The sequence below is a fragment of the Panthera tigris genome, chromosome C2 (genome assembly GCF_018350195.1).
Source record: "Panthera tigris isolate Pti1 chromosome C2, P.tigris_Pti1_mat1.1, whole genome shotgun sequence".
In the NCBI taxonomy this organism is placed as follows: Eukaryota; Metazoa; Chordata; class Mammalia; order Carnivora; family Felidae; genus Panthera; species Panthera tigris.
The window spans coordinates 7070834-7095949 of NC_056668.1; the positions used below are offsets into that span (position 1 = coordinate 7070834).

The 25116-nt window shown below is 44.6% G+C and overlaps 1 protein-coding gene across 4 annotated transcripts in view; it reads left to right on the forward strand.

Moving 5' to 3' along the window:
- ERG (ETS transcription factor ERG) overlaps nucleotides 1-25116 on the forward strand; it is a 263697-nt gene that overhangs the window by 139677 nt on the left and 98904 nt on the right. The window contains exon 1 of one of the 4 annotated variants that reach the window (XM_007090466.3): nucleotides 13310-13432. The exons of the other annotated variants lie outside the window; for them this stretch is intronic. Within the exon in view, the coding sequence (XP_007090528.1) occupies nucleotides 13415-13432 (18 nt within the window). The 5' untranslated portion in view covers nucleotides 13310-13414. Of the gene's footprint in view, nucleotides 1-13309; nucleotides 13433-25116 lie in introns of those variants that run through there. 4 annotated transcript variants of the gene reach the window in all.

Genomic DNA, 25116 nt, shown 5'->3' on the forward strand with positions numbered 1-25116 from the left:
AATAATCTTAACCTGTAGTTTATTTGTTCCTTTTGTGTTGAATCAAATACTTTACCCAAGTTAAAATTTTTTTTTCCTAAAAGATTTTGCCACTTTTTTCCCACCGTCTGAACACATGCTAATCCTGTGGGACCCAACTAAAATTTCATTTTCCTCAAAAAACTTTTATTAACAAGTCATTATTTTACTAACATTATATTTAACAATATAGATGCACAAATGTTTCTTGAGTAAATGAACAAAACTCCACCTCTTTGTACCAATATGTATTATTGTATTTATTTATTCTTTAAAATCTAATCAGTAGCCTAATAAGTTTTTATTAATATATTACAGATTTGTGGCATTTTAATATTTCTACATTAAGATATGAATTGAAGATTTGTTTCTGATTATAAAAGTAACACATACTTGTTACAGTCCAACTTTCCCCAAGTGTTTGACTTGAAAAGAGGCTGTTATGCCATGGTTCCAACTTGTAAACTGAGGTTTATACTTCAGAATGTTTTCTCTGCATATACTAACACACATCTGATAATGTTTTGAACTTAATATACCGCAAAAATTTTCTATGCAGTGAATTTAGATCTGTCTCATTCTTCTTAATACTGTGTAATATGTTTATCTAGTCTCTGATTGATAGGTATCCAACTTATTCTCATTTTTTACTATTACTAAAGAGTGTTAGAGTGAACATTCTTGCACCCATGTCTTTGTTTATTGTGTTTCTAAAAGGTGGATTCTAAAAAAATAGGAATTGCTGAGTGAAAGGATGAATTATTTTCCGATAAGATCTGAATCTGTATTCATAATACACATACATGAATGAGAGTGTTCTTTCCTCCACATTCTTACCTGTGCTGCCGTAATAAAAATTTTTCATTTTTTTCATATGGATAAGGCCCCAAATACTGTGGTTTGGCTTCCTTATATTGATTTCCTTGCATTTCTTTTACTATTTATTGGACAGTTTATAAATGGCAGAATCTTGTGATAGTGACTTGCTTTTATGCAAATTCTGGTTTTTAATTTTTTAATTAAGTTATAGCTGACATCTTATAACATTGTATTAGTTTTTGGTGTATGACAGATAACATTTTAGTGCTCTCATGATGGGTTCTTTCATAAGTAGACTGCATCACATCTACCGTAAGGCACATAGTTATTTTCAAAAATTGGGCTGTGTCTTGCAGCTGTTGGATTAAGAAAGTGTTACGACTAATTTTGTTTGGCAGAATTATTTTTTCTCTTCTAGAAAGCGATGCATTAGATGGTGGCATGCTGTATATGTACCATCCATGGTCTTACAGTGGTGAAATACAGTCAAGTGACTGCGTCTAATAATTTTCCAACTATAACTCTGCATCCATCCAATTTCAGTGTGAGACCAGGAAGCCCTGTGTCACATGACGGTGTAATTGCCGTATTGATAGGTGTTAAAAATCAATCAACGTCTAGCCTTGTATCTAATACTCATTCCACCTTGTGTCTGCTTTCAGGCAAAAAACAATACACAATGTCTGAAACAATTTTGTCTTTGATTTTATGTTAAAGGAGTTCCTCTTGGATTTAGTAAATAGACGTACTGTTGATACAATGTTCAAATTTAGTGCAGAATGATTGATTTCTTCATTTGGGGGGTTATGAATCATGCCTGTACCTATTGATTTTTCTTCTTCACTTACATTCATTACTTTTGAATTCAGGAAGATGGTTGGAAGTTAAAACGGTTTTGATGTTAGAGAAGCGTTTTTGGATTGCTGGATTCATACCCAAAACCTCTGGTTTTTTACTTCCAAGCAGTCTACTAATTCCAGAAATTCTGCACTTACTGCTGCTGGGAAAAGGTAACAACGGAATATCTGATTTTCAGCATAAATTCTCTCCTTCCAGCTGTTGTTTGGTTGAAGGCGATGAACACCTACGCGGGCACAGAGTCCGTTCACAGCTGCACGATTTCGCGGGGAGAGCTCTTACTCCCGGCTCTTATCGGAGAAAATCTGTATGTGTTCAGAGGGAAATGGACCTTAATGTGTCTGTCAGTTCTTTTTTGCACTTGTAAGTGAGAAAAAAATTAGAAAGCTAAAGGGTGGCGGTTTTGAGTTATTAAGAATGGTCTGGATTAGCCTCAACGTCCATGGGTCAGTACAAGGTGGCCGCTGATATTTCACATCTGTTTTTGGTTTGCAGTTACTAACAAAGAAGCACAAGGTATGTGTAGCCTCATTGTTAGCGGTTTCCCCGCTCTCTTAAAGTCACAGAGCCCCCCACTCCAAAGGGACGCAATACTTCTCACTCCCTTTTACAGATTAGGCACAAAGGTTTGGGTTAGGGGTCACCCCTGGCAGTTGAAAAATTTCTTTGTGAACCTTCCCAGTTCTTTTTTTTTTTTCTGGCTGTTAAGAAAATAGTAAAAAGAGCTCGCAGCGCAAGAATTCCGTAAAACGGAGCGGTGTGAGACCTACTAATGGCTTCTGTTCCTGATGAAAAGTTTGAAAGAGCTTGAAGTCACCTGGAATCAGATATCTCAGATGCAGATTATCTCCAAGTCTGGGAGGTGAGATTTGGGTGCTCCGGCCCTCCGGGCTCAGAATAGGGTTGCTTCATCCACAGGAATTCAGTACGTGAGTTGGAAAGTAGGAGAACTTGACCTTCTTTATAAAGAAGCCCCACAGATGTGTGGAGAGCATTCCGTGGGGACTGCTGTTTTTCTCACGCTCTTTCTGGGGATGAGGAACACCCGGGGCCACAGATCCGGGAAACAGGGCCCCCTCGTGGGTACCTGTGTGTCTCCCCTCTGCTCTGGGGTGGTGGTTGGCCAGGCCCCACCTCGCGGTCTTCCGGATGGCTCTCCCCATTGTCACAACTGACCCAGTGGAAACCCCCGTCGCATCCCGGAAGCCTGAGACGCCGCACGGGGGACAGGGCCCCTGGTTTCTAGCGGCTAATGTTTCAAGGGGAATAATAGCACCACCTTCCAAACACTGGTGCTTCTCTTTTTAGTAACTCGGGGTAATGAACCCTCTCCCTCTGCTTCTCATTTACCAGCCCCATTCCTGTGGAAGTCACAGAGGGGAAATTAAAGCTTTCCCATGTCTCCTGGGGAAAGTAACCTAAGGTGGATGGGCAGAGATGCTTCCAGAAAGTGGGAATGGGGAGGGTCAGCAGGCTGCAGGCACGGGGTGGGGACCGAGGAGGGAGGTCACAGCCAGGACCCAGGGGTCCCTGCCCTGGGGGGCTCAGGTGACCCGAGGCACACGCACCTGTAATGAGCGGAGAGGAAGCGGGGGGAAGAGGGAGGGAAGAACTCGCGATGTTCGCCTCTTACGTCTTTTAAGTCAGATGCTGTTGAAATTTTGGCACGTTTTCTCTCCAACAGATACGTACTTTTTGTGTGTGTGTTTGGCCGATGACTGCTTCCCTTCCTTCGCACATCTTCGGTGCCTGACACGGGGCTGAGCATAGAGTCGATGCCAGGAAGGGTTTGACGAATGGACAAGCGATCACAGAAGAATTATTGGCTGCATAACAAGGTTGCAAAAACGTGTTTGAGTAAGGAAACTTCTGAGGGCGTTGCAGTCACCTTTTGCTTTAGAACGAATTCACTCTGGAACTCGGGGGCTTAAAACTCACAGTGACCACTTTATCACTTCTGTTCTCCGTGGTTCCAAGGGTTGACTGGGCTGAGACAGGCATTTTTCCCTCAGAGTCTCCATCATGGCTTCTCCGTGAGCCTTGGGCTCTCTCTCAGTATGGCGGTCAAGGTGCGAGGGTGGCTGTTGCCAAGGAAAGCGGGTGGAAGCTGCACCATGTTTCCAGGTAGCTTGGAGGGCGCAGGAGCTGAACTTAAACGCTGTAGAGACAGGTCTTCCCAGCTTCGAAGGGTGGGCACATGGGCCCCCCCCTTTTGATGGGAGCAGTGTCGATGTCACCTTCTAAGATGGGCACCTGTGATGGCGAATCTTGCTGGGCTCTCTGGGCGATTCAGTCACCGTGGGTGACGCGGCAAGCGTCCAGAAGTGCAACGAACCCGGCATTCTGACGGTTTTCACTAATTGCACGTGGGACCGACCCAGGTGCTGAATCAGTGTCGCTGGAAATAACCTTAGTCAGAGTTGCTTTGGAAAATTGCAAGGGCTGGGGTAGCGCCAAAAGCTGTTATTTTATTTTGAAATAAACGTGCCGTAAAGATATCACGAGGCAGGCAAAACACAGGACAGAGTCTCCTTCTTTCAGTCACTCGTTTACGTGGTTGGTAGTTCGTTATTCTCATGGAATATCTTCTCACTGCCAGGTGTTGTCAGTTCAGTTACCGAGAGGGAAATCCTGTCACACACAGAGTTGGTGGAAGGTCTCGAAGGGACCAGTTGCCTTCTTCCCCCGCACGGCCTGATCTGGGGGGATTGCTGGAGAAAGTCGCCTCTAAAGTTACGCGGGCCATGTGGCCTGGAAACGTGGGGGTGGCACGGTGGTGGGGCAGCCAGCCTCTGTGTGTCTCTGTCTCTCCGCATCAGTCAGTGTCTTCCTCGCTGTCGTTCTATTGTGCTTGTGCGCGTGTGGTGGGGGGAGGCGTGGGTGGCTCACAGCTTGAGTGCCAGCTTCCCTCTTAATTTCGAATGCAGATCTTCTCAGGAATTGGTCAGCACGCAGTGGAAAACCAGGTGAACGCCAAGTTCAAGTCAGACTCTGGGCTTTTGAGGGCCTCTCCTGGGCGGCCCACGGGCATGGCCGGTACTCTCCTTCCCTGGTGCTCCTGGGCTCTGTTGACGTGCTTCATTCATTCATTCATTCATTCATTCATTCATTCATTCAGCAAATGGTTGCCGAGCACGGGAGGACATGAGGACGTGTCCTCTGCATGAGGACAGAGCACCAGGGGCTCCGGGGGTTTGCTGCCCTCAGTCTTTGGGCACGGGGAGGGTGGCACATGGCAGGGGACTCAGTACGTGCTGATTCCTCCCTTGAACAAACCTGCAACATCACCAGTTGATTTGCCGAAGGAAAACGGGCCCAGGTGGAGTCCGTGACTCCTTGACTCACTGAGGCTGAGGCCAGGCTGAGGTCTCCTCACCCGGAGCCAAGGCCTCTGTGACTGGACTCACTAGACTCGTGCTCCCTGAGGGGTGTCAGCCCAGGTGGTCTCCAACCGTCTCCCTTGGTGACCCAGAAGCCAGCTCTGCCCTCCCATCCTTCGGTTTCGACCTAAGCTGTTCATTTCGGGGAGCCGATAGTGTGGGGGCAGGCTCTGTGAGCCTGGGGTTGCTCTTCTCTTCTGTCAGTGCCTTAAAAAATATTTTTAATGTTTATTTATTTCTGAGAGAGAGAGAGAGAGAGAGAGAGAGAGAGAGACTGTGTGAGCAAGGGAGGGGCAGAGAGAGAGGGAGACACAGAATCCGAAGCTGGTTCCAGGCTCCGAGCTGTCAGCACAGAGCCCGACGCGGGGCTCGAACTCACAAGCTGCGAGATCATGACCTGAGCCGAAGTCAGACACTTAACTGACTGAGCCACCCAGGCGCCCCTCCTGCCAGTGCCTTTGTCTAGAGTGGCGTCGCCTGAGGCTAGGCACGGGGTCCCCCGGTCACAGTTTTCCACACCTCGCCCCATCCACCGTGCGCCATTTATGTGCAAAGGTGAAGTTTGTTTCCCTTTAAAAGTCGCAGACCAGCAGACGAAACACTGCCTTAATTATCCTTCCATAGAGCACATTGAAAATGAACCTCTGCTCTCCTGGCAGACCGAGAGGAAAATGCATCGCCAGCCACACTTTCTGTCACCTCTTCAGAGATCGGTGGGAGCCTGTCCCACATGCAGCCCCACCTTCAGATGGCCATGAACCAGACAAACGACTGTCACCCACTGACCTCTCCCTTCGTTGGTATATGAACCAAAGTGGAAGGGGGAGAAGAATAAAAGAAAAAAAAAACTATAGGTATTTTAAAGCACAAGTGAGGACGAGAAGAGAAAAGTTGCAAGTCACTTACATTTCTTGCAAATATTCCCAAGGCACTGTGTTTTGCTTTAAGCGTTTAGCATTTAGATGGCCTAGAAGTCAGTGTAATCACATAATAGGATTGTTTTCAGGAAAACTTCCTTATTCAGTTTTAAAGGTAACTTTATTTCATATGTATTTTCACATAGTGTATCGTTTTTATAAGTGATGCTCTATAAACATAGCCCCAAAACTATAATTAAGAAAAATAAATAAATGATGGCATCAGAAGGTATCTCCCACATGTTATGATATAATCCATACCCTTCCCGCAGTCTGTTTCTGGAAGGGGTCTTCAGATATCAGAGTTTAGGCAAGGTGCGAACGTGAAGGCAGTGTTGTCTACACAGAAAGCAAACACACCCAAAGCTGACCTGTTAATGTCATGGAACATGCATGAGGAAGATATTGAACCACTTGGAATTACTGAGCAGTAGAATGTTTTTATGGTTTGGGATCACTGAGAGCGGGGTAGAACAATTCTGTGATTTCCATGGTCAGATCTCACCCAGAAAAAAACGGTGGCTTTAGTCTAAGGTGCATATCTGTATAATTTATCTTTGCTCCTTATCCAAGTAGATTTCCTTATGTTACACTGATGACCAGTGTAAACTCTGAAAAGCTTTCTCCATTACGAAAGGTGGATTTTAACGTTAATGGATAAAAAGGAGACAACTATGTAGGATCATGATGTCAATACAAAAAACGTCAAGTGAATTAGTCACACCCTTAGGGCCCTTTAAAGGGACATTTAGCACCCTCTAGTGACAACAGTTCAGCCGGTTCCAAGGAAAAGTCCCTGCAAGGCCTCAGGTCCATTGCTGGCAAATAAACAAAGCAGTGAAGGTCTTTGGCCAATAGGTGGTTGCTTCCTAAAATTCTCGCTGCAGGATTATTTTTGTGCCCATAAATACAGGATGCAACAAGCGTCCACCAGGCAAACCCCAGCTTGCCTTCTGGCTGTCATCGACAACACATTTAGAATTGTCACTTCCATTTGTCCCCAGATACTGTAGTTTTCCCCCAAACTGTGTGCTGAGGTTTGTACTGAGATCAAATGAAAACCGTGAATTAGCCTGGGTCACAGTTCCAGTGCAACTCAGTGCATTTAAACAGAGTAAACACATTTTTTGGAAGGCTGGCCTGCCTCCATCTGAACGGCACACTGTACCCTCAAGAGGGAAAGGGCCTCCTTCCGGCTTTGCAGAGAAAGGATACCATGAAGAGGGTGTTTACCTGCATTGTGCAGGGCACGGTGCAGAAAGAGTACGATGCCGACTGGGTCCAGCGCAGAGGATACGGTGTGGCAAATGCTCACTCTTTGACACACCTGCCTCCACGAGCCGGCCTACAACTTGGTGACTTCTGTAGGTTGCCTGAATCCACTCTCGCAAATGTAAATGCGCTCTTTATGGCAAACACTTTGTTCCTTGGCTTCATTTCTGATTCCATTTGTGATATAAATAAATTAGCAAATACATACACACATATTAAGTGTTGTAGAAAGAAAGGCCTTCTGAATCTGACTCAAAACATCTTGTAAAAGAACGGGGAGCAATTGTCTAATGCAGGCTTCTCTGTAAATTTCCATTATCTGGGTGACATTATAGTGCATTTTACTATCTTTCTTTACAAAGTAGTATGGGGGCGCCTGGGTGGCATAGTCGGTGAAGCGTCCAACCCTTGATCTCTGCTCAGGTCATGATGTCACAATTTGTGGGTTCGAGCCCCACATCGGGCTCTGCGTTGATGGCACAGAGCCTGCTTGAGTTTCTGTCTTTTCTTCTCTCTGCCCCTCACCCACTTGTGCTCTCTCTCTCTCTCCAAATAAATTTAAAAAAAAACTTAAAAGAGTGCGTATTTTCTTGACAAAATAATGTATGTGGACGGTCAAGACAAAAATAGATGCTGATATATAGTATCTTATAAATGAGACTGACACACTTAAAAAAATTGACAGTCTAACTAGGTCAAAATCTAAGTTAATTTAAACAGCTCAAGATAACTTCTCAGGGTGGTCAGGGGTGACTGCTGAGGAAGTAATTGGGACATGATTCTCCAGATCTCAGTAGGGGACAGAGGAGCAGGACAACACCTGGCGGGATGGCCATGTGATTTTGTGTCGCCTCCAATTGTGTGGCACGGGTGCTAGACCCATGCCCTGTGGGCAGACCAGGCCTTATGGTGACCACTGCCATCTGGAGGCTGTAACATCTAGGCTTATATATGCCAGTTGTATGGATAAAAAACCTCGAAACTCATAGAATGGTTCACAAATTATATGTGGAAACACGATCATTGAAACAGGAAATTTCCTTTAAATTACTGTGTCAAAATAAATGTTCCTAGGAATTTCTTCTCTCTTTAGCCCCGAGTGTTACATTGACATATTTAGGGTCCCTAATACTGATTTTAATACTCCTGAGTTTTTAGAGGCGTACAGAATTGGCTAAGAGCAAAGTTGCTAAAAAAACATGAGAATACATGTGACGCTTATGAAATTGCATTCATTGAAATCGTCGCTCCATTGGAGCCTATAGAGCTGAACTGACACGTGCTTCAAAATTAAGGAAATTGCAACTCGGTGTTGAGAAGTTGAGGATTTAGTATGTGATAACAATTTCCTCGGTTTAGATGAGTTCAAATCAACCAAGATGTTGAAGAATAATATTAACCACATAGAGAAGGTGTTGAAACAATAGTTATTTGAATTGTAATTGGATTATTTCTTAATGTGTTGCTGGAGGGCATCACACGCGCGCGCGCACGCACACACACACACACACACACACACACACACACACACACAGTCTTACTCAATGGAGTGAAACTGTGCTCACGCAGTAAGCTTTGAATAGAAAAACGGTCCTCAACCTGTGTGTAATGAGCGACCTTGGCGGCTAAGAGTGCCTTACACTGCGCGTGTTCTCAAGCAAACCCTCCAGTGGACGGAAAAGTTCCACCGAGTGATGTAGTTTTCCACTGTGGGGGCAGCTCCAGATGCTTGATCCTTATCTGTAATCTCAGGCATGTCCTTGGCAAAAATCCCTGGGACATCCTTCTTGCAGGCTGTTCATGAATAATCCAAACAGTATACATTTTAAGATTCATGTGTCATTTTAGGGACAATATAGAGCACTTGGTCCTATTGTTTTACCCTTAAAAAGTTTGCATCTCACGGGCTGGTCCCAAGCTCCACAGTTTTATGTGGGCGGAATTGAAGTCGACAAACACAGACTTCCTGAATGTTGGGACACCCAGTGGCAGGACAGAGCCTTGTCATGCTTTATTTCCTAGTGCCGACCAGAGCTCCTGGCGTGGAAAAGCCCCTTTATTAATATTGACTAGATGGGTTGATGTTGGATAGATGACCGTGACAAGACACATGAGTATCTTCTGGGTTACAAACAGGGATCCTCTTTTCTTGCTGTAGACATTTAACAAAGAGCAGGCGTTTTGGTACACACCCGTGGGGCTTGACAAGTATAGATATTGTGTGCTGCGTGTTACACAGGCATTTATTAAAAAACATGGAACCTTACGTGTCACTTCTGTAACTTTTACATTAAAATTTAATTTCTATTTACTGTAAATGTTCAGAAATCGAGATGAACCGAAGGAGACGGAGGAAAAACAAATAAGAAAAGAAAGACCATCCACCATTAGTACCATAGTACCTAGAGCCTCCTGGTAGTTCTCTCTTGCCTTTTTCCTTTTAACAAAATGGGTCTCTGACATAACTGTCTCTTGGACCCTGATTTTTAACTTCCCAGGCATAGGATCATAACAGTTCTCCATATCACTGGGCATTCCTCTGTTACATCATTTCCCTGCAGTATTTTAAGTGCTGATGACCATTCCAGTGTATGGATGTTTAATACCAGGATTAATCAGTCATTCACGAGCGAGCCTTCTGTTGGGGCTTCAATTAAAATTGTGGTTCATTATCTCTTTGCTGCGCCCATACATCGTTTTTAGAACCATACTGCCCTCATCCAAAGTGTTTCAACTCCTGACCTTCCTCTGTCGATCTCAGATAGAGAAGTTAATAACAGAATACGGATGAGAATTTGTTGCCTCTTTAGAAACTGGGAAGACGTGGTTTTAAGACAAATAAATGGCAATGCCCCTTTTTACTGTTACAGTAAACGTATGGTCAGTTTTGTATGATTTCCTTTTTTCATTTGGAACAAGATAGGAACAGGCTTACAAAGGGTTGTGGTAACCTCATGGGGAATGGGTCCATGATGGGTAAGTAAAAATGGAAATGTAGAATTTACTCATGGGCTCAGATGTCCACAGACACTGGGGGGCCATACTGGTCCATTGTGGTGTTTACTGTGTTCCAAGGAGAGTGGAGAAGGACCTTGTCCTGGCAGGATCGTGGCAAGATGGCCCCCCCCAAGCTGTGTCTCTCTCTGCTAGATTGCCCTGACATGGGTCGGCCTGGTTACCTGAAGGGTGGCTTTCCCCAAGGAGGGCTGCTGTCTGGTTAGAAGCTGCCTAGTCCTTAAGATGCTGAATAATCTGGTGCTGAGGCCAAACGTAGGTGTAGGCTTGGGGTGGGGGTAAAGGGGAGGATTAAGTGATAGCATTATCTTTGGATGATTCCCCCGGGGACTAACGTTTGGGACATGGTTTCTGCACCACTATATTCTTTTTTTTTTTAATTTTTAAAGTTATTTATTTATTTATTTTGAGAGAGAGGAGCATGAGCAGGGGAGAGGCAGAGAACAGGAGAGAGAGAGACAGAGAGAGAGAGAGAGAGAGAGGAATTCCAACTGGGCTCCGCACTGTCAGCACAGAGCCTGATGCAAGGCTTGAACCCACAAACTACGAGATCCTGACCCGAACTGAAATCAGGAGTTGGGCAGCTTAAACGACTGAGCCACGCAGGCTCCCCCCTGAACTACTATATTCTCATTAATAGATACGTCAAACGCTTTCAATAGCCAATCAAAGTTAAAAAGCAACTTTGCCTTAAACATTCAGAGAGTACCAGGCTTGCATGCTATTATGTCATTATAGGTATCAGGAATTATTGTCTTTGAAGATGCTCAGCATGAGTCTAACATCTCGTTGTTAGAAATGAGGAATATTTGCCTTAAAAAACTTTGTGACAGGAATTACAACTCACTACCTGAACACTGGCTTTTTACCAGATCACCTCCATATTTGTGCGCATCTTCAAAATTCAACACAGTGAAACTTGTGGATAGAACCTTCAGGAAATAGGTCGAATAGTAACATCTGGTTTTCTGTCTGTAAGTATCCAAGCAAAGAAATTCGTCTCTAATAAAACAGCATTTTTATTAATTACAGAATAAAGGAGATCTGTGCCTATTCACACGTAGGCATTATACATAAATTTTAGAGAGAGAAAGCAAAGGAAATGAAAATTACCAGCATTTGGGGTAAGTGGGCGAAAGATATTAGGAGTCCTTTGCATTAACTTGTTTCTGCATGTTGGAAATTTTTCCCTGCATAAAGAATTAAAAGATTCCCCTGCTTGATCTGAACTAAGCAGTAACCAAGGAGTTAAGAGCAGAGGCTTGATGAAGAGTTAGGTGTCCTAGGTCTTTGGGGACGACACGGAGAGGGCTGGGTTAGAAACCAGGAGACCAGAGTGAGGTAAGACCAGTCAGCAGGTTCCCCCAAGGCTCTTTTGTTAGCAAAGTGTCCGTCCTGTTTAAGGCTGCTCTTTGGGAAACCCGTGATGGAACACTGCTCACTGGGGTACCGTGGGTAACATTTACAGTTGATGCTTCTCAGGAGGGCAAAAGCAGGGAACCCTGGCGGAGCAGAGAACATTTTTCTCAGCACTCCCGAATCCTTGTGGACGCGACCCAGATAAAACAACTCAGTGCTTTGAAACTTTCGGGGAAACAAAATTTTAATCGGCCTGCCATCTCCTTCATTGTTCAGAGATGAAAAGAGGGGAAATCAACACCCCCTCAAAGTGTAGACGGTGAGAACGTGTGGGTTCTGACTTTTATCCAGAACAGGATTTCTTTAATTTTCTCTTTTTCCTTTGTTTCTTCGTTTGTTTGTTTCTCCCTGCCCCCCTGCCCCTCCTCCTTCTATCCTAATGCAAAGGGGTTAAGTCAGGAGACAACCAAAGATATAGAAACCCAGGCTAGTTTCTAGAGCTCTGCCATAGGCAGGCCTGAAGTCTGAGTGAAATCAATTCACCGACCGTCCACCTCTAGAACCAAGAGTTGCTGAATGACTCAGGATTTCGTCTCTTGGGTTCTGAGGGTCCCCGTGTGGAGACCACACTTCTTTACTGGTCCAACTTTCGTGTAGCTGGATTCAAAGCAAAATGTTGTTTCTTCCAGAGAACAAGTAGTTTCCTGAAAATGAGTAATTAAAGGCCCGAAACCCTCTAAGGAATGTTCAAGCTTACATTAGCTGTACTTCCTTTGGGTGGAAAACAGACGTGTGGCCCTGAACTTACAGCCTGGACTTTAAAACCCTTAATGAGGTCTTCACCTGCTGTCTCTGCAGAGTCAAGATCTCTCTGAGGGTCTGTGGCCCACAGCGCTGACTTTCGTCACAGTGGGACCGGCTTGCTCGCATCAGAAACCATTTGCCGTAATTTCCGTTATTTGGCCTTTAAATAAATACTTAAAGATCAGGATTTGACGGGCTTAGTTTTTCCCGTTCTTTGCCTTGCTTTACCTTACTAGTTCTAGAGCCTTTGTGTGTTTTCGACTGGTTTATTGTGGAGCAAATAAAAAAAATTACATGTGCTTGGAAAGAGAAAATGAAACTTCTGGGAATACTCACTTGAGATGTTGAATCAAGGCAGGCCGTTACAAATCAGCAAGCAAATACGTTAACGTGAAATAAGTTCTACCTGCAACGTTTCCATTTTGGAGAACGGAACGGGGAGCGTGTGGGGATGAGTGGCTCGAGTCCCGTGTGGCAGGCGTGTGGCAGGTCCAGGGAGGTGGGGGCCCAGAAGGCCTGGCACCCGGCTGTCGGGGGCCCTCCACGCCCCGTCCCGAAGTGCTCACGGCACATGTGAAGCCATGAGGAGTGCCACCACGTCTGCATCCTGCCTCTGTGTGGCATGTCGTGTGGTGACACATCAAGTCATACCTGCCGTGGGGGTCCCTGTCCCGGGCAGTGGATGCCTTTTTTTTTTTTTTAATTAAAAAAAAGAAATCTCCTGGCTGCATATCATCAAGAAAAACAACATTGTTTTCAGGGTCCCTTATCTCTCCACTCCCAAATATCCTGTTTCTTCGGGCTGGGCAGCCAGGACCAATAGAAACCTCTTCCTGCCATTGGCTGACTTCATTTCCCAGACTTAGCACGATCTCATCCGCTCTAAACAACCTCATCAAAACTACTTTCTGGTCAGAGAGAAGCAATAATTATTATTAACATTTATTAACGATCAATAAACTTGATTGCATTATGGCCAGCACTATTAAGGTAAGGAGAGGGTTCCTTTTCGTTTGACAAAACCTTGTGCTTGTTACTTTTTCTTTGGTTTCCTTTATCAAGGCAGATAAGTCCGGATTGGGCAACACCCCCACTGCCACAATAGAGGACAACAAGATTTCCTCTGCACTGCCTAGTAAATTTCCTTTTTCCTACTCCAACCATCCGCAAGGCTTAAAAACTTCAAACTCAGAAAAAAATTGGGGTTTCTAAATTCACTGTTGAGGGCTGTGGATGACTTTTGCAAAGGCTTCTCGGAGCGCGTCTGAATTTCCATATTCTTTAACTATCCCTAGCGGGGTGTGGATGTGTTATCTGCTGGAAGGTGATGGACTCGGAGAGGTTGGAGGGAAGGGTCGGAGAAAAACAGACGGGCTTGTAAATGGTGGACTTCTGGATGCTCTCGAATGACTCCTTGAGCATCAGGGTTGCTAGCCAGCCCCAGTGGCAATGAAGAGATGCCGGGCGAGTGGCGGTTGGTCATGGGACACGTTGACTTGCTCTTGGATCCTTCGTGCTGAGAACGGAGTGTTCTCATAACTCAAATGGTGGTAATTCGGTTTGTTCGGTTACATGTTGATCTTTAATAAAAGTGCTACTCCTCTCCGCGCTGCGAGTAAACGTTCTTGCCCGTCAGGGTTGGTTTGCGGGAATGGGAGAGCAGCGGCCTATTGGTTGATTCTCTCGCTGTGGGGTGTGCGGTCTGCTGTGTTTTTCGTGCAAATGTCTCTGGTTGATAGCATATAGAAATTAATGGGGAGGTGGATCCATTCAGATGGAGTCTAAACGCGGCCTAATTCCTGGAAACGAAGCCAGTTTAATGGCGAGTGCAGGGCAGCGGCATGGGGTGTATAAAGTGGTCGACTGTTGGAATATTTTCCCGGCCACTCTGCCTGGGTGACATTTGTAGAAATGAGAAAAATCAGCAGCAGACACATACTGAAGGGAAGAAAAAGAAAGCTCTGTTAGTTGTCTTTAGTTTTGCTGCCTATAGGTGAGAAGCGTTTGGTGGTGTTTTCATCAAGGGTTTTGGTTCATTTCAAAGCTCCCAAATACGGAAGTCTGCCCAGAATCGAGCCAAGGCGTTTTCAAAAATCTTCCTTGGTTTGGTGTCCGAAATGTTGGCATTAGAGGTTATGAGTAATACCCACCCTATGAACTGTGTCTCAGAAGTTTTGTTCTGTTTTCACTTCTCAAAGGATGTTTTCTTTTTCAAGGAATGTTCGATAATATATATTAAAAAATCATGTATCGATGACTAACCTCACAGAGGTTTTTCCTTCTCTGGCTTCAAGGATCTGAGGCTGCTGAAACTATCATAGAAAAGAATTTTAAAATTGGAGGGTTGATGTGACCCTTTCAACTATGTGAGCAGAAATTGTTCGGTTGTATGATGCAAAATGCTGCCCTTTTTATTCTTATTTTCTCTCTTAATTATGTCCATATTTAATAACAATTAAATCAAATATTCTTTGTAAATTTTGAAGAGCTGGGGTGCAATTGTGCGGGTTCCAAAAAAATCAGTGTATTGAAGGACATCGAAATGACAGACTGCCCTTTAGACTGTGGGTTATGTTTCGCAAAACATACACATGGGTTAATAGTGTTTAAAGTATACGTGTCTGAAGATACGAAGGTATTTTGAAACTTGGATGTTTTGTGACTTCTAGAATAAATTTTGGGTCATAGTTTACCCTTGTCTAAGATACTCTGCTTGCCTCAACATTCGATGACACTGCGTTGTCTGTATATTGTGTATTATCTCAGGTGAGCTTTAAAATGACTTCAAGTGGATTCTTTTTAATCCTCAGTTCAAATAAAATAGCCCTTCTTTATGGGCAACTTCCTTCAAGACATGTTCTGTTGGCCTTCCTGGGTAAAGTAATGCGATGATTTTACAGACTTGTTTACAGAGTGGAAAAAAGGCGGCCTGAGTCTGTTGATGGCAGTTTTAATTATGTGAGTGCAGAGCTCAAATTAGCATAAGGAAAATTATGGCTGTCCGTTGGAATTAGGAAACAGCCTGTCATACAGGCAATTTCTGGTCTCAAACGCACTCTGTTTTTTGTTGGTGGTGGTGTTTCAATAAATAAATCAATTAGTCGATTAAGCATCAGATGCACTGAATTTAGTACACCCCGTCGGAGTGAGTTTTTTGTTTTTTTTTTGTTTTTTTTTTTTTTTTGGCGTTAATATTTACGAGACCTTGTGAGGCACTATGCAAAAGCTAAATGTTTTTCTCCTGTCTTTGTGATTCTCGCCATCATTTTCCCTTGGTGTTTGCAACTGGGAACAAAAAGTATGCATTGGAAGAAGCAAAGGAATTTGTGGAGCTTACCTGAGAGAGTGCCTGTTTGTCTCTAAGTGTCCGTGAATTTTAAGATCAGGTTATAAGAGTTCTCACGGGAACACGTAAGCATCAAGGATGATGTCCCCATGGGTAATTCAGTGTCAGTGGTCCCATCTGCTTTTTGCTTTTTGCTTTTTGCACCATAAGACAGTACTGAGGGGTAACCCGTTTCCCCTGTTCCCCACGGAACAGCACTGTGTTACTTACAGACTCCAAGGAGCTGGTTGTTAAGCCTGAGACCTTGCTTGTGCTTTGGTTAGGACTTTTAATCCAATCTCCCAAAGACTTCCCTGGTCCTTACATGATGCGCTGGGTCACTCGGGAAGTCTAATGAAGCCCGCAGTCCCCTCTTGGGGATAAATGCTTCTAAATGCCTAGAATGTGGTGCTTAGAATGACAACAGAAGCTAATTCTATCCAAGGACAATTCAACTCTTGGACTCCTGGGGAGGCCCATGAACCCCATGTTACAATCCCTGATCCTAGGGTTTCAAGATCCTTAGTGATTACAGTGGGAATGTGGGGATTTTCCATTATCACGGAGCTCTGACACTGAAGGACAAGGAGAGAGCAGGGCCGGTGGAAAAGCATCTTAGAAACAGACAGGATGTGGAAAGTTACAAGGCTTGATGAGGGAGCACACATCACTGTTTCAATTAGTTGTTTAAAGAAGTCACTTTGATTCAGCAGAGTTTGGAAGGTTTGATGATGATTGAAACATGGTGTTAATTTAAAAACATCCTGCTTCTTTTATTCGTTTCATGCTTTGACATAGCAGGCACTCTGAATATTTGCCATCATGTGTGAAGGAAAAGTTAGTAAAAAGCTCACGGTTATGTGAAGAAAGTTCATCTCCTAGGATTTTGGTGCGTGTGATTGATGAGTTGAATGGCTCTAGGCATGTGATTTTTCATTGGCCCGTTGGCTTATGCAGAATGAGAATCGCTTCATCCCTTATTACTTGGATGGCGGGGGAGGGGGTTCAGGCCGTGGAAGGAAAATGTTGCCGTCCTGCTGTGTAAATGTCATGTCCGCGGAGCAGGGGCCCTGATCGTCTGTCCTTGCCTAAAAGTGGAAGTACAGGCCATTATCTTAAAGTGACTTGCTGTTTGCATTTGTGAGCAGCTCTCTCATACAGGCTGCTCCCACCCCCGGATGGAGCGCAGGTCTCCCTAGCAATCTGAGTGTGTGCACGCACCTGTGCCCGCTCAGCGCCCTAACTCCGTAACAAGGGAAAGGAGAACAGGGAATGACGACGTTTTTGGGTTCTTTCCCATTAAATATGCTTACATAGGACCACAGTGCTCTCAGAGAATGTTCTGGAAGCCAGAATCATCTCTTAATTATCTATGCTTTCTTTCAAGTGATTATTTCACCATTATTATTATTATTATTATTATTTGCAAAATAGACCTTTCTTTAAAAAAAAAACAACCACCTGCAAATACACACATACTTAGGCTTGTTTAGGTCTCTTGAAAAAGCGTACATAATAACAAAATTAATAAAACCACCATTGCTGATGCCTTCAGGAGAATATCACTTCTGTGTTTAGAACATAGGATAGGATTCCCTCCGTAGAAGTGTTGACCCAAAGCAGAAAAGTCCACCTTGGCAGCCCAGTAACTTGGCAGGTACATTGATTTCGTGGCTGATGCAGAAGAGAATGACCATACGAGAGGTGTGGGAAAGCCAGGACTGTGAGAGTTTCTCCGTGGTCTGAGACCTTCCGGCAAGCGGGTCTCACAGAGACAGTCTCCACGTCCTTCTAGTGTTTGATAGCAGTCTCGGCTTTGGCAGGATCTTTTCTTCAGGGCTAGGGAACACCTCGAATGCCACAGGACCCACCTCCTCCATTTGTCCCAACAGGATGAAGGACGTTCTCTGCCCTGGGCTTCTGTCACATGGCCCCCGAGATTTCATTTCTTGTATCAGGTGGCTATAGACTCACCTGCATTTGGAGCCTGACTAGTCACGTGACCCTGAGCAAGGGCCTTAAGCTGTCAGACCTCAGTTTCCTCACCTGTAAAATGGGATTATAATGGCTATCCTGTCTTGTGCCGGTATGAATTGAAGTCTCTAGAGCCTCTAGGATGTGCTCAATAAAAGGCAGATGCCGTCAGACGATCCAAACGGATTTAACCTTTCCTAACAAGTTGCATGGTCTTTCTGGCCCTGCTTTCACTTCTCTCTCGATTTCTCACTGTCCTGCTTTAGTTTTGAAGCCCAGAGCCACACCGTCCCTGTTCCAATGCTTTCAGAGAGAACAGGGTCACTTCTACATGTCAGTACCGTGGTCTCCTACCGAGGGCAGGTGACACCTGGGTCTGGGAGGCAGCAAGCCAGGAGATGGCAGGAGGGGGAGAGGCTTGGCGGGGCTTAGGGTGCAGGAGGGCAGGAACCAAACACGCAGGCAGGTAGAGGATACAGCGGGTCACTCAAGGTGTGGCTGGTCAGGGGGTTGGTTTAGGTCGGTTCTGAGGGCGGAGGCTGTTTGCTGCTTTGCTGAAGGACGGCAGAGGCCTGGAGCACATCTTGCCCCTGATTAGGGCAAGGAGAGGAATATTGCAAAGCCTCCACTCTTCTGTTCTCTCATTAATTTTGAAAAATTCACCCTGTTGTTTTGCACAAAGTGCAGTAATAAAACATTCTCGCTGTAGAGAAAATGAAAAACAAATCATTACAAAGTCAATATAAGTTGCTCCTGATCCCAAGCAGCCAGAGAAAATGACTAACATTTGGTGGCTGTCCTTATCCTGTGTTCTTCTCTGTCCTGTTCCCGACCTGGGTCTCCATCTAGGTTTTCTCGGCTAACGTTAGTTTAGATTAATTTCCCCCGATCGCTAAACATTTTCAATAAGCAGAATTTTTAGGCTTAATCAGATCTCATCTAAAATAAGTATTACAATTGATACAGCCAATATCCTGTTACAGAAAATAATACTGCTTTCAGTTTTTCACTAGTTGGCAATATATTCTCGACCTAACTTTGTTTTTTAACTCACATTACTGGTATTCGTGTTTACAAAAGGAACTGTTGGGCCAGTGGGCGTACGTATTTTTCAAGTCTCTGCCGAATTAAAGTATTTGCCAATTGGGGCGCCTGGGTGGCTCAGTCGGTTGGGCGTCCGACTTCGGCTCAGGTCATGATCTCGCGGTTCGTGAGTTCGAGCCCCGCGTCGGGCTCTGTGCTGACAGCTCAGAGCCTGGAGCCTGCTTCCGATTCTGTGTCTCCCTCTCTCTCTGCCCCTTCCCTACTCGCACCCTGTCTCTCTCTCTTCTCAAAAAATAAATAAACGTTAAAATTTTTTTTTTAAATAAATAAAATCAAATGTTTGCCAGTTAAAAAACTTGCCATTTTACTCCTCAGAAGGATCGTACCGGTTCCCACCTCTAGACATAGATGAGGCCACTGTCATGCACTCAGTACAACTCTGCCTATTTTAGTCTTCGATTGTTTGCCATTCTGACAGTTAACATTGGAATCTCATTGTTATTTGTGTGTCCTTAGTTATAATACCCATTCTTTTTTTTTTTTTTTTTTTTTTTTTGCCATGAACCTGTTTCAACTAGTGGCCACTGTGACCTCCGGATCTTTCTTATTCATGCCTTCATCCAGTTTGATCCAACTTATTTCCCACACATTCCCCTTATTGAACTTGGCCGAGGCATGTTTTCTAAAGTTGAAGATCATTCCTCATTCTGTCCTTTCCCTTACGCTTCATCGTCTCCTGTCAGCACGTTCTGCCCACTCTGTGCTGGCGAGTGTGACTGTTCTGTGAATACGTCATGCGTACAGCCACGTGAGCCTCAGAACTCCTTCTAGGTGACCGTCTGTCCATCTCTTTGGCGTCCTTGACAGCGACTGGCAAAACGTCGGGGTTCCATACATAGGAATATTTTTTTTAATGAAAATCCTTTGAGGTCACAAAGAGAAAGTTAAGAAGGCAGAGTAATTAATCATTATTGTAGATTTGAGATAGAAGTCGTAGGTCTTTAGTGCTATTTCTCTAGTTAAAGAAAAATCGGGTAACTGGAATTAAATTGCTGTTTAAGAGAGCAGAGGGAAACGTTTTTGAAGAGCTAGCTCTTGTATCTTGAGTTCATAATCCGAATTAACATCATCCTTGTAACTGCATAAAGGCCAGGCTCTGTGCTGGGCGGTCACATTATCTCGTGAGACACTCATTGTACTTGCTTTTTGTCCACACAAGGGTAAAGGATTTGAGAGGCCAAGAAACTCGCTCAAGTAACACAAATTCATTTGTCTCCCCTCAATTTATCATCATGTGCTCTCTTTCTCCTTCTGTTTGCCCTAGCCTCAGATACTAAATGACTATTCGGAAAAACGATGGATCAGATGACCTAGTGATACATTAAATAATGGAATAATGAAAATTATTAAATGTAACTGCCTAATTTTGTTACTCCTCTTGTGTGAAAAACCCCACTGGCAACAATTATTCTACTCTTGGTGACTAATCAAGGTAACATGCCAGAAAGTTCGAGAGCTGAAACTCCAGCACCGATCTGTATGTGCTTGGTGACAAGAATTCTTTCCATATTTGGCAATATCCAAGGGGCAGCGGTTCCAGATTCCAGATCAGCGGCTGCTTTAAGTTTCCTCATCCCAAGTATCAGCTTCCTTGCTCTCACCTTGGCATCAATAATGAACTTGCGGCTCCATTTTCCATCAGGCCCTTACAAGTCTTTCAGCAGGGGTGCTCGTGGGATTAAACTCTGGGAAGAACAATAATCTGCTGTTGCGCACAGATAAGTCCCGAGACATGTAGCAAAGAAATGCCAAGGCCAAGCAAAATTATTTATTTTTAAAAGCCACATCATATTCCAATCATAACATGAACGTCAGGGCTGTTGTTTCCAATGCTTTTTGTTCGAGACAATGCATGTCCAATTCTGGAGAAAATAGTAAAGAACATTTATAACCTATCGTACGTGGAACCTGCGCTCTTGAATTTAACAGAGTCACCTTTAAAACATTCCACCTTGATTGAACAGCTCTCTTCCCCTTACGCAACTACAGAATAGCAAATTGATTTGTTTTCTTCGTGTATTGACACAGTGTCTGTACTGAAGAGACAATTCCCCCCCGTGCTCATATCCACATTCCCCCAAGGAAGGCCATTCATGCAGATCATCAGCCACTAGCAAGTTCCTTGTCCCATCCCCTTTGGGTCCCACTGGGTCTTACTGAATTTTATTTTTTCAACTGAACCGTATGCATGTGATACTCACCTTTGAGGAAGAGGAAATGGTTGAAACAACACTTCAGAATTTGTCAACACAATTAGTTTGTGTCTCAATTCGAGGTAGATTTCCCAAGACGTTGCTTCAAGTTAAAGAGAAAAAGAAAAAACACACCAAAACAGCGTGTGTGGCTTAATATTGCAAAGTGCTCCTGGGATCTGTGTTGTATGTGTGTGTTACCTGATGTTCCAAAGATCGACAGAAGCCTAGAGGTTAAGGCTAGCACAACCTGTGTTTATCTCAGGCCCGGGGAGGCACTGATACTCTCTGGGTCTTTACAGATCCTTAAAATAGCCTCCGTGGGGAAAGCATCAGTCTTATCTTGCTTGCAGGGGAAGGGAGGGGACAGAGGGAAGGGTTGGCCCGGGACGTGGCGGCTGGGGCTTTAGGTTGATGCCCTGGGAGCCAGCAGGTGAATTCACCTCTGCTGGTCTTACCACCCCCTCCTTGGGAAGCTGGGAATGGCCTTCCTAGCACTTCGCTCTTGACAAGTACTCGCCTCACTTACGAAATCTGGGCTTTTCCACCTGTGAAAGGGGGCTAGCAAGAGTTCCTACCTCCCGGGGTTCTGCTGAGTTTTGACTGAACGTGATGGAGTGCCTATGAAGTGCTTCGTAAATGTTAGCTAATTTTACTATCCACTCGAGTCACATAAATTTTTCTTCTACGACGAAGGTCAGGAAATCCACAAAAGCTTTTTCTTTTTTCCCCTTTCAGTTGCGGTAACAGTTTGTGAATTCAGGTTTTTGTTTTGTTTTTTTTCTCAAATAGCCAACTTTCCTCCAACATGTTCTTCTTCCTCTAGGATGAAGTAAAAACTTTTATAGGCGGTGAGTTCTCCATTCAGCTTAGCGCTTTATCTGCGCTGGAGGTCATTTCCAGATTTATTGGGTGCTGAGTCTGTGCACATCCCCTCCTTGAGAAGATGTTCAGGGCCCTGTCACTCTCTGCTTCTCTTTGTTCTTCTCACCTTCACACTCCTTCCCTCCTCCTTCTCCCTCTTTGCAGTAGCTGATCACCCAACAGGAGGGTTTGAACGCATGAGGGACAACAGTAATGAGGAAGAGAACCCTCCGACCCGCACCGAATGCTCAGAGGTTCCTCTGGAACCTGCTTCTTTCCATGTTCTCGACTGCTTGTGTTCTCCCAGGACTCGGGGATGGGGCCTTCCGTCTGGGATAAAGACATACAGGGAAGACTGTACGTAAATGTCATCAAAACCAGTAGTAAATGTCATCAAAACCAGTAGCCACACATCTACTTTACTTCACCTTATGGGGACTCTTTGAGTTAGAAGTGTATTTACAGTCACGTGTACAATAAGAATATTGGCCCGGACCAAATACACGTGACGCAGTGAGTTACCTGACTTGGGCATTATCCATCCCACCAATTTGAGTTAACACAGATCGTCTTGTTGACTGTTGCCTTTGAAGTCAGAAACCATGAAGTCTGTTAAGGCGGAGTTAAGCCAAGAAGTGAAATAAAATTTGTTTTGCTAGAGAAGCATCCGGATGAAGAAGGCCCACCGTTTGTTCCTTGGGCACCCCTCACGGGGCACCTCCTGTCCTACTTAAAAAGCTGTTCCTGTTGACTCACTTCCATTGGAAGCACCATCACACCGCACACAGTTTTGATAAGAAGCTGATTGTGAAAAGGCGTGCATATATATTTTTTACGCCCGGTTCTTTGGAGATGGAAAACATCTTTTTTTAGATCACATGTTTACTGCTTTGGTAAACAGTAAAATGCTGCAGCAGCAATTACCTTGAGGATAAAGGGTTTGTAGACAGATACTTCCTGCATTCACTTCCTACACAGATAGCCAGCCCAGCCAGAGGCGCACCGATGGCAGGAAGGGCTCCCAGTGGAGACTTCCCCAGAGCATGTGTGGTTCGTTACCCGCTCCCTCCTCCCCCAGGGGAATAAACCTGTTGCTACAGATTTTCTGGCAGAATGCTCCGTCTCGAAGCAGTTGAAAATCCAGGGTTTCCAAAGTAACGGTTTTAGCGCCTGTTTCTCATTCTTGCCCTTGTCTGCGTGCTGTGCTGTCTCGGATGGAGATAAGTGTCACCAGACCAGACGCGCCTGTGAGTAAGATGTGGGTCGAGCGTGGGCACCTCAGTCTCCTGTGAATCACGGTGAACGATGCGTGAGGCTGCCTTTGTAGTTGGTGAGAATAAGCCTCTTTGAGATTCCACTGAAGGTTTTTTTTTTTCCCCCCCTGTGGTTATTTAGAGGAAAGGTCATTGCGGATTTTGCTTTCTTCAGTCAAGCGGAGATGGCCAGATTTGGGTACAAAAATCTCAGTGCACAGATTGTTCCCTGTGCTGATTTTACACCGGTTATTAAGTTCCAGCGAATGCATTGTTTAGGTCCTTTGAACCAAAGCACATAAAACCACAGCACACAGGCACTGAACAATAGGGACTCATCAATTATTCATCTCTAGGATGCACCCTTACCAACTGGGCCCTTTGTAAGGGAAAATAATATACCAAGTCAACAAACAGTAGCACTTAACAATAAACCAAACAAAATAAATAGCACCTGAAAGCCACTCAACTCAACTCAACTCAAGCGCAGGCAAAACTCCAAAGAGTGATGTTTACATGCTGCAAACACGGAAGCCTCCACCTCCTACAGGTTCCGAAAATAATCAGAAAACCCAGCTGCTATTCGTTGTTGGGTCACATCACGGGGTGTAAATCACCTCCTTTGATGATCCAAAAGTGCCTGAGAGCTCTGCTTTGCAATGACACGAGCACAGTGTCCAGGAGGCTCCTCCCCCAGGACCTACTCCTTAGTTGTTGATGACTTCCAGGTGGGGAGGCAGGCTAGCCTTGACCCTGAGAAGCTGCTAGACATGGGGAGATATACTCATGTCTCAGGAAGATGCTCCTACATGAATATTCACTAATGATTTTATCTGCAGTCACTCAGTATGCAGATTTACTCTGAGTTGACGTGAAATTGCCCCAAGAGATAGTTTCTTTGCAAGACTCAAGTGTTTATATACTTTGGCTCATCCTGTTGGAAGACACCGTACAACCTTAGGGTACCTCCTGTTCGAGTGGAAGACCGCTTTCGTCCTCTGCACCTGTGTTGTGCAGCTTCGTTACCTTTTAGCGAAGCTCCCCGAGGCATCCCCAACATGCCCCCTTCCAGATGCTACCTTCTGACGCCTCTGCTTCTTTCCGAAATGACCTCTCTCATCTCCTGAGTCTAGATGGGTCCCGGTAAGGGCTGGAATCACAGTTTTGGGATGCTGGTGCAGGGCTGTTCAGCAGATAGACTTGACTTGGATGCCAGATGGAGCCCATCCCGACCACCGTCCTCCCTGGACATCATCACTGCTTGCCGGGGATTGTGGTTAGTTGTGTCTTGTTTCATTCTTTTCTTTTCTTTGCTTTGGCCTGAAGAGGACACAGGTTCAATATACCCATTGAATAATGTACTGTTGAAACAACAACAACAACAACAACAACAACAACAACAGCACCTTTGTTCTTTTCCCCTCATTTCACAAACACCAGTTGTAGGATTTAGAAAATAAACATTTAGAAAAGGAAATTAAAATGATTGATATTGCACCATGAAGGGTCTGTGAAAACATGGCACGTTTTGGATTTTTTGGTCTTTTTTTTCCATGCACACACGTATATTCTTTAAATAAGGATAATAGCATTTGAGAAATTAAATTTGTCTTAAAGAATCCTTTTCTGCTCACTGCCTTTATTCCAGGATGGAGAAGAAAAGAGGAGTAAGGGCTGAACGTTTCATGATCCCCTTTAGAGATTAAGGATTAGAGTCCAACCTAAGGATCCCATTTCTTATTATGGAGCAGAATCAGACTGGCTGGGCAAGTCCTTACCCATCATCTTACCCTGGCAAGGGGACTTCACTTTCCTGCGCCTCGCTTGCTCACGTATAGGATAGATTGAGTGATGATAATAGCACCTGTATCTCGATGGCATGTGCGTTGAATAGTAACGTGCATCTGTGTGAAAACAATGTTCACCGTCATGAGCTCTTTGGTTGCCCACCCTAGCCTTGTT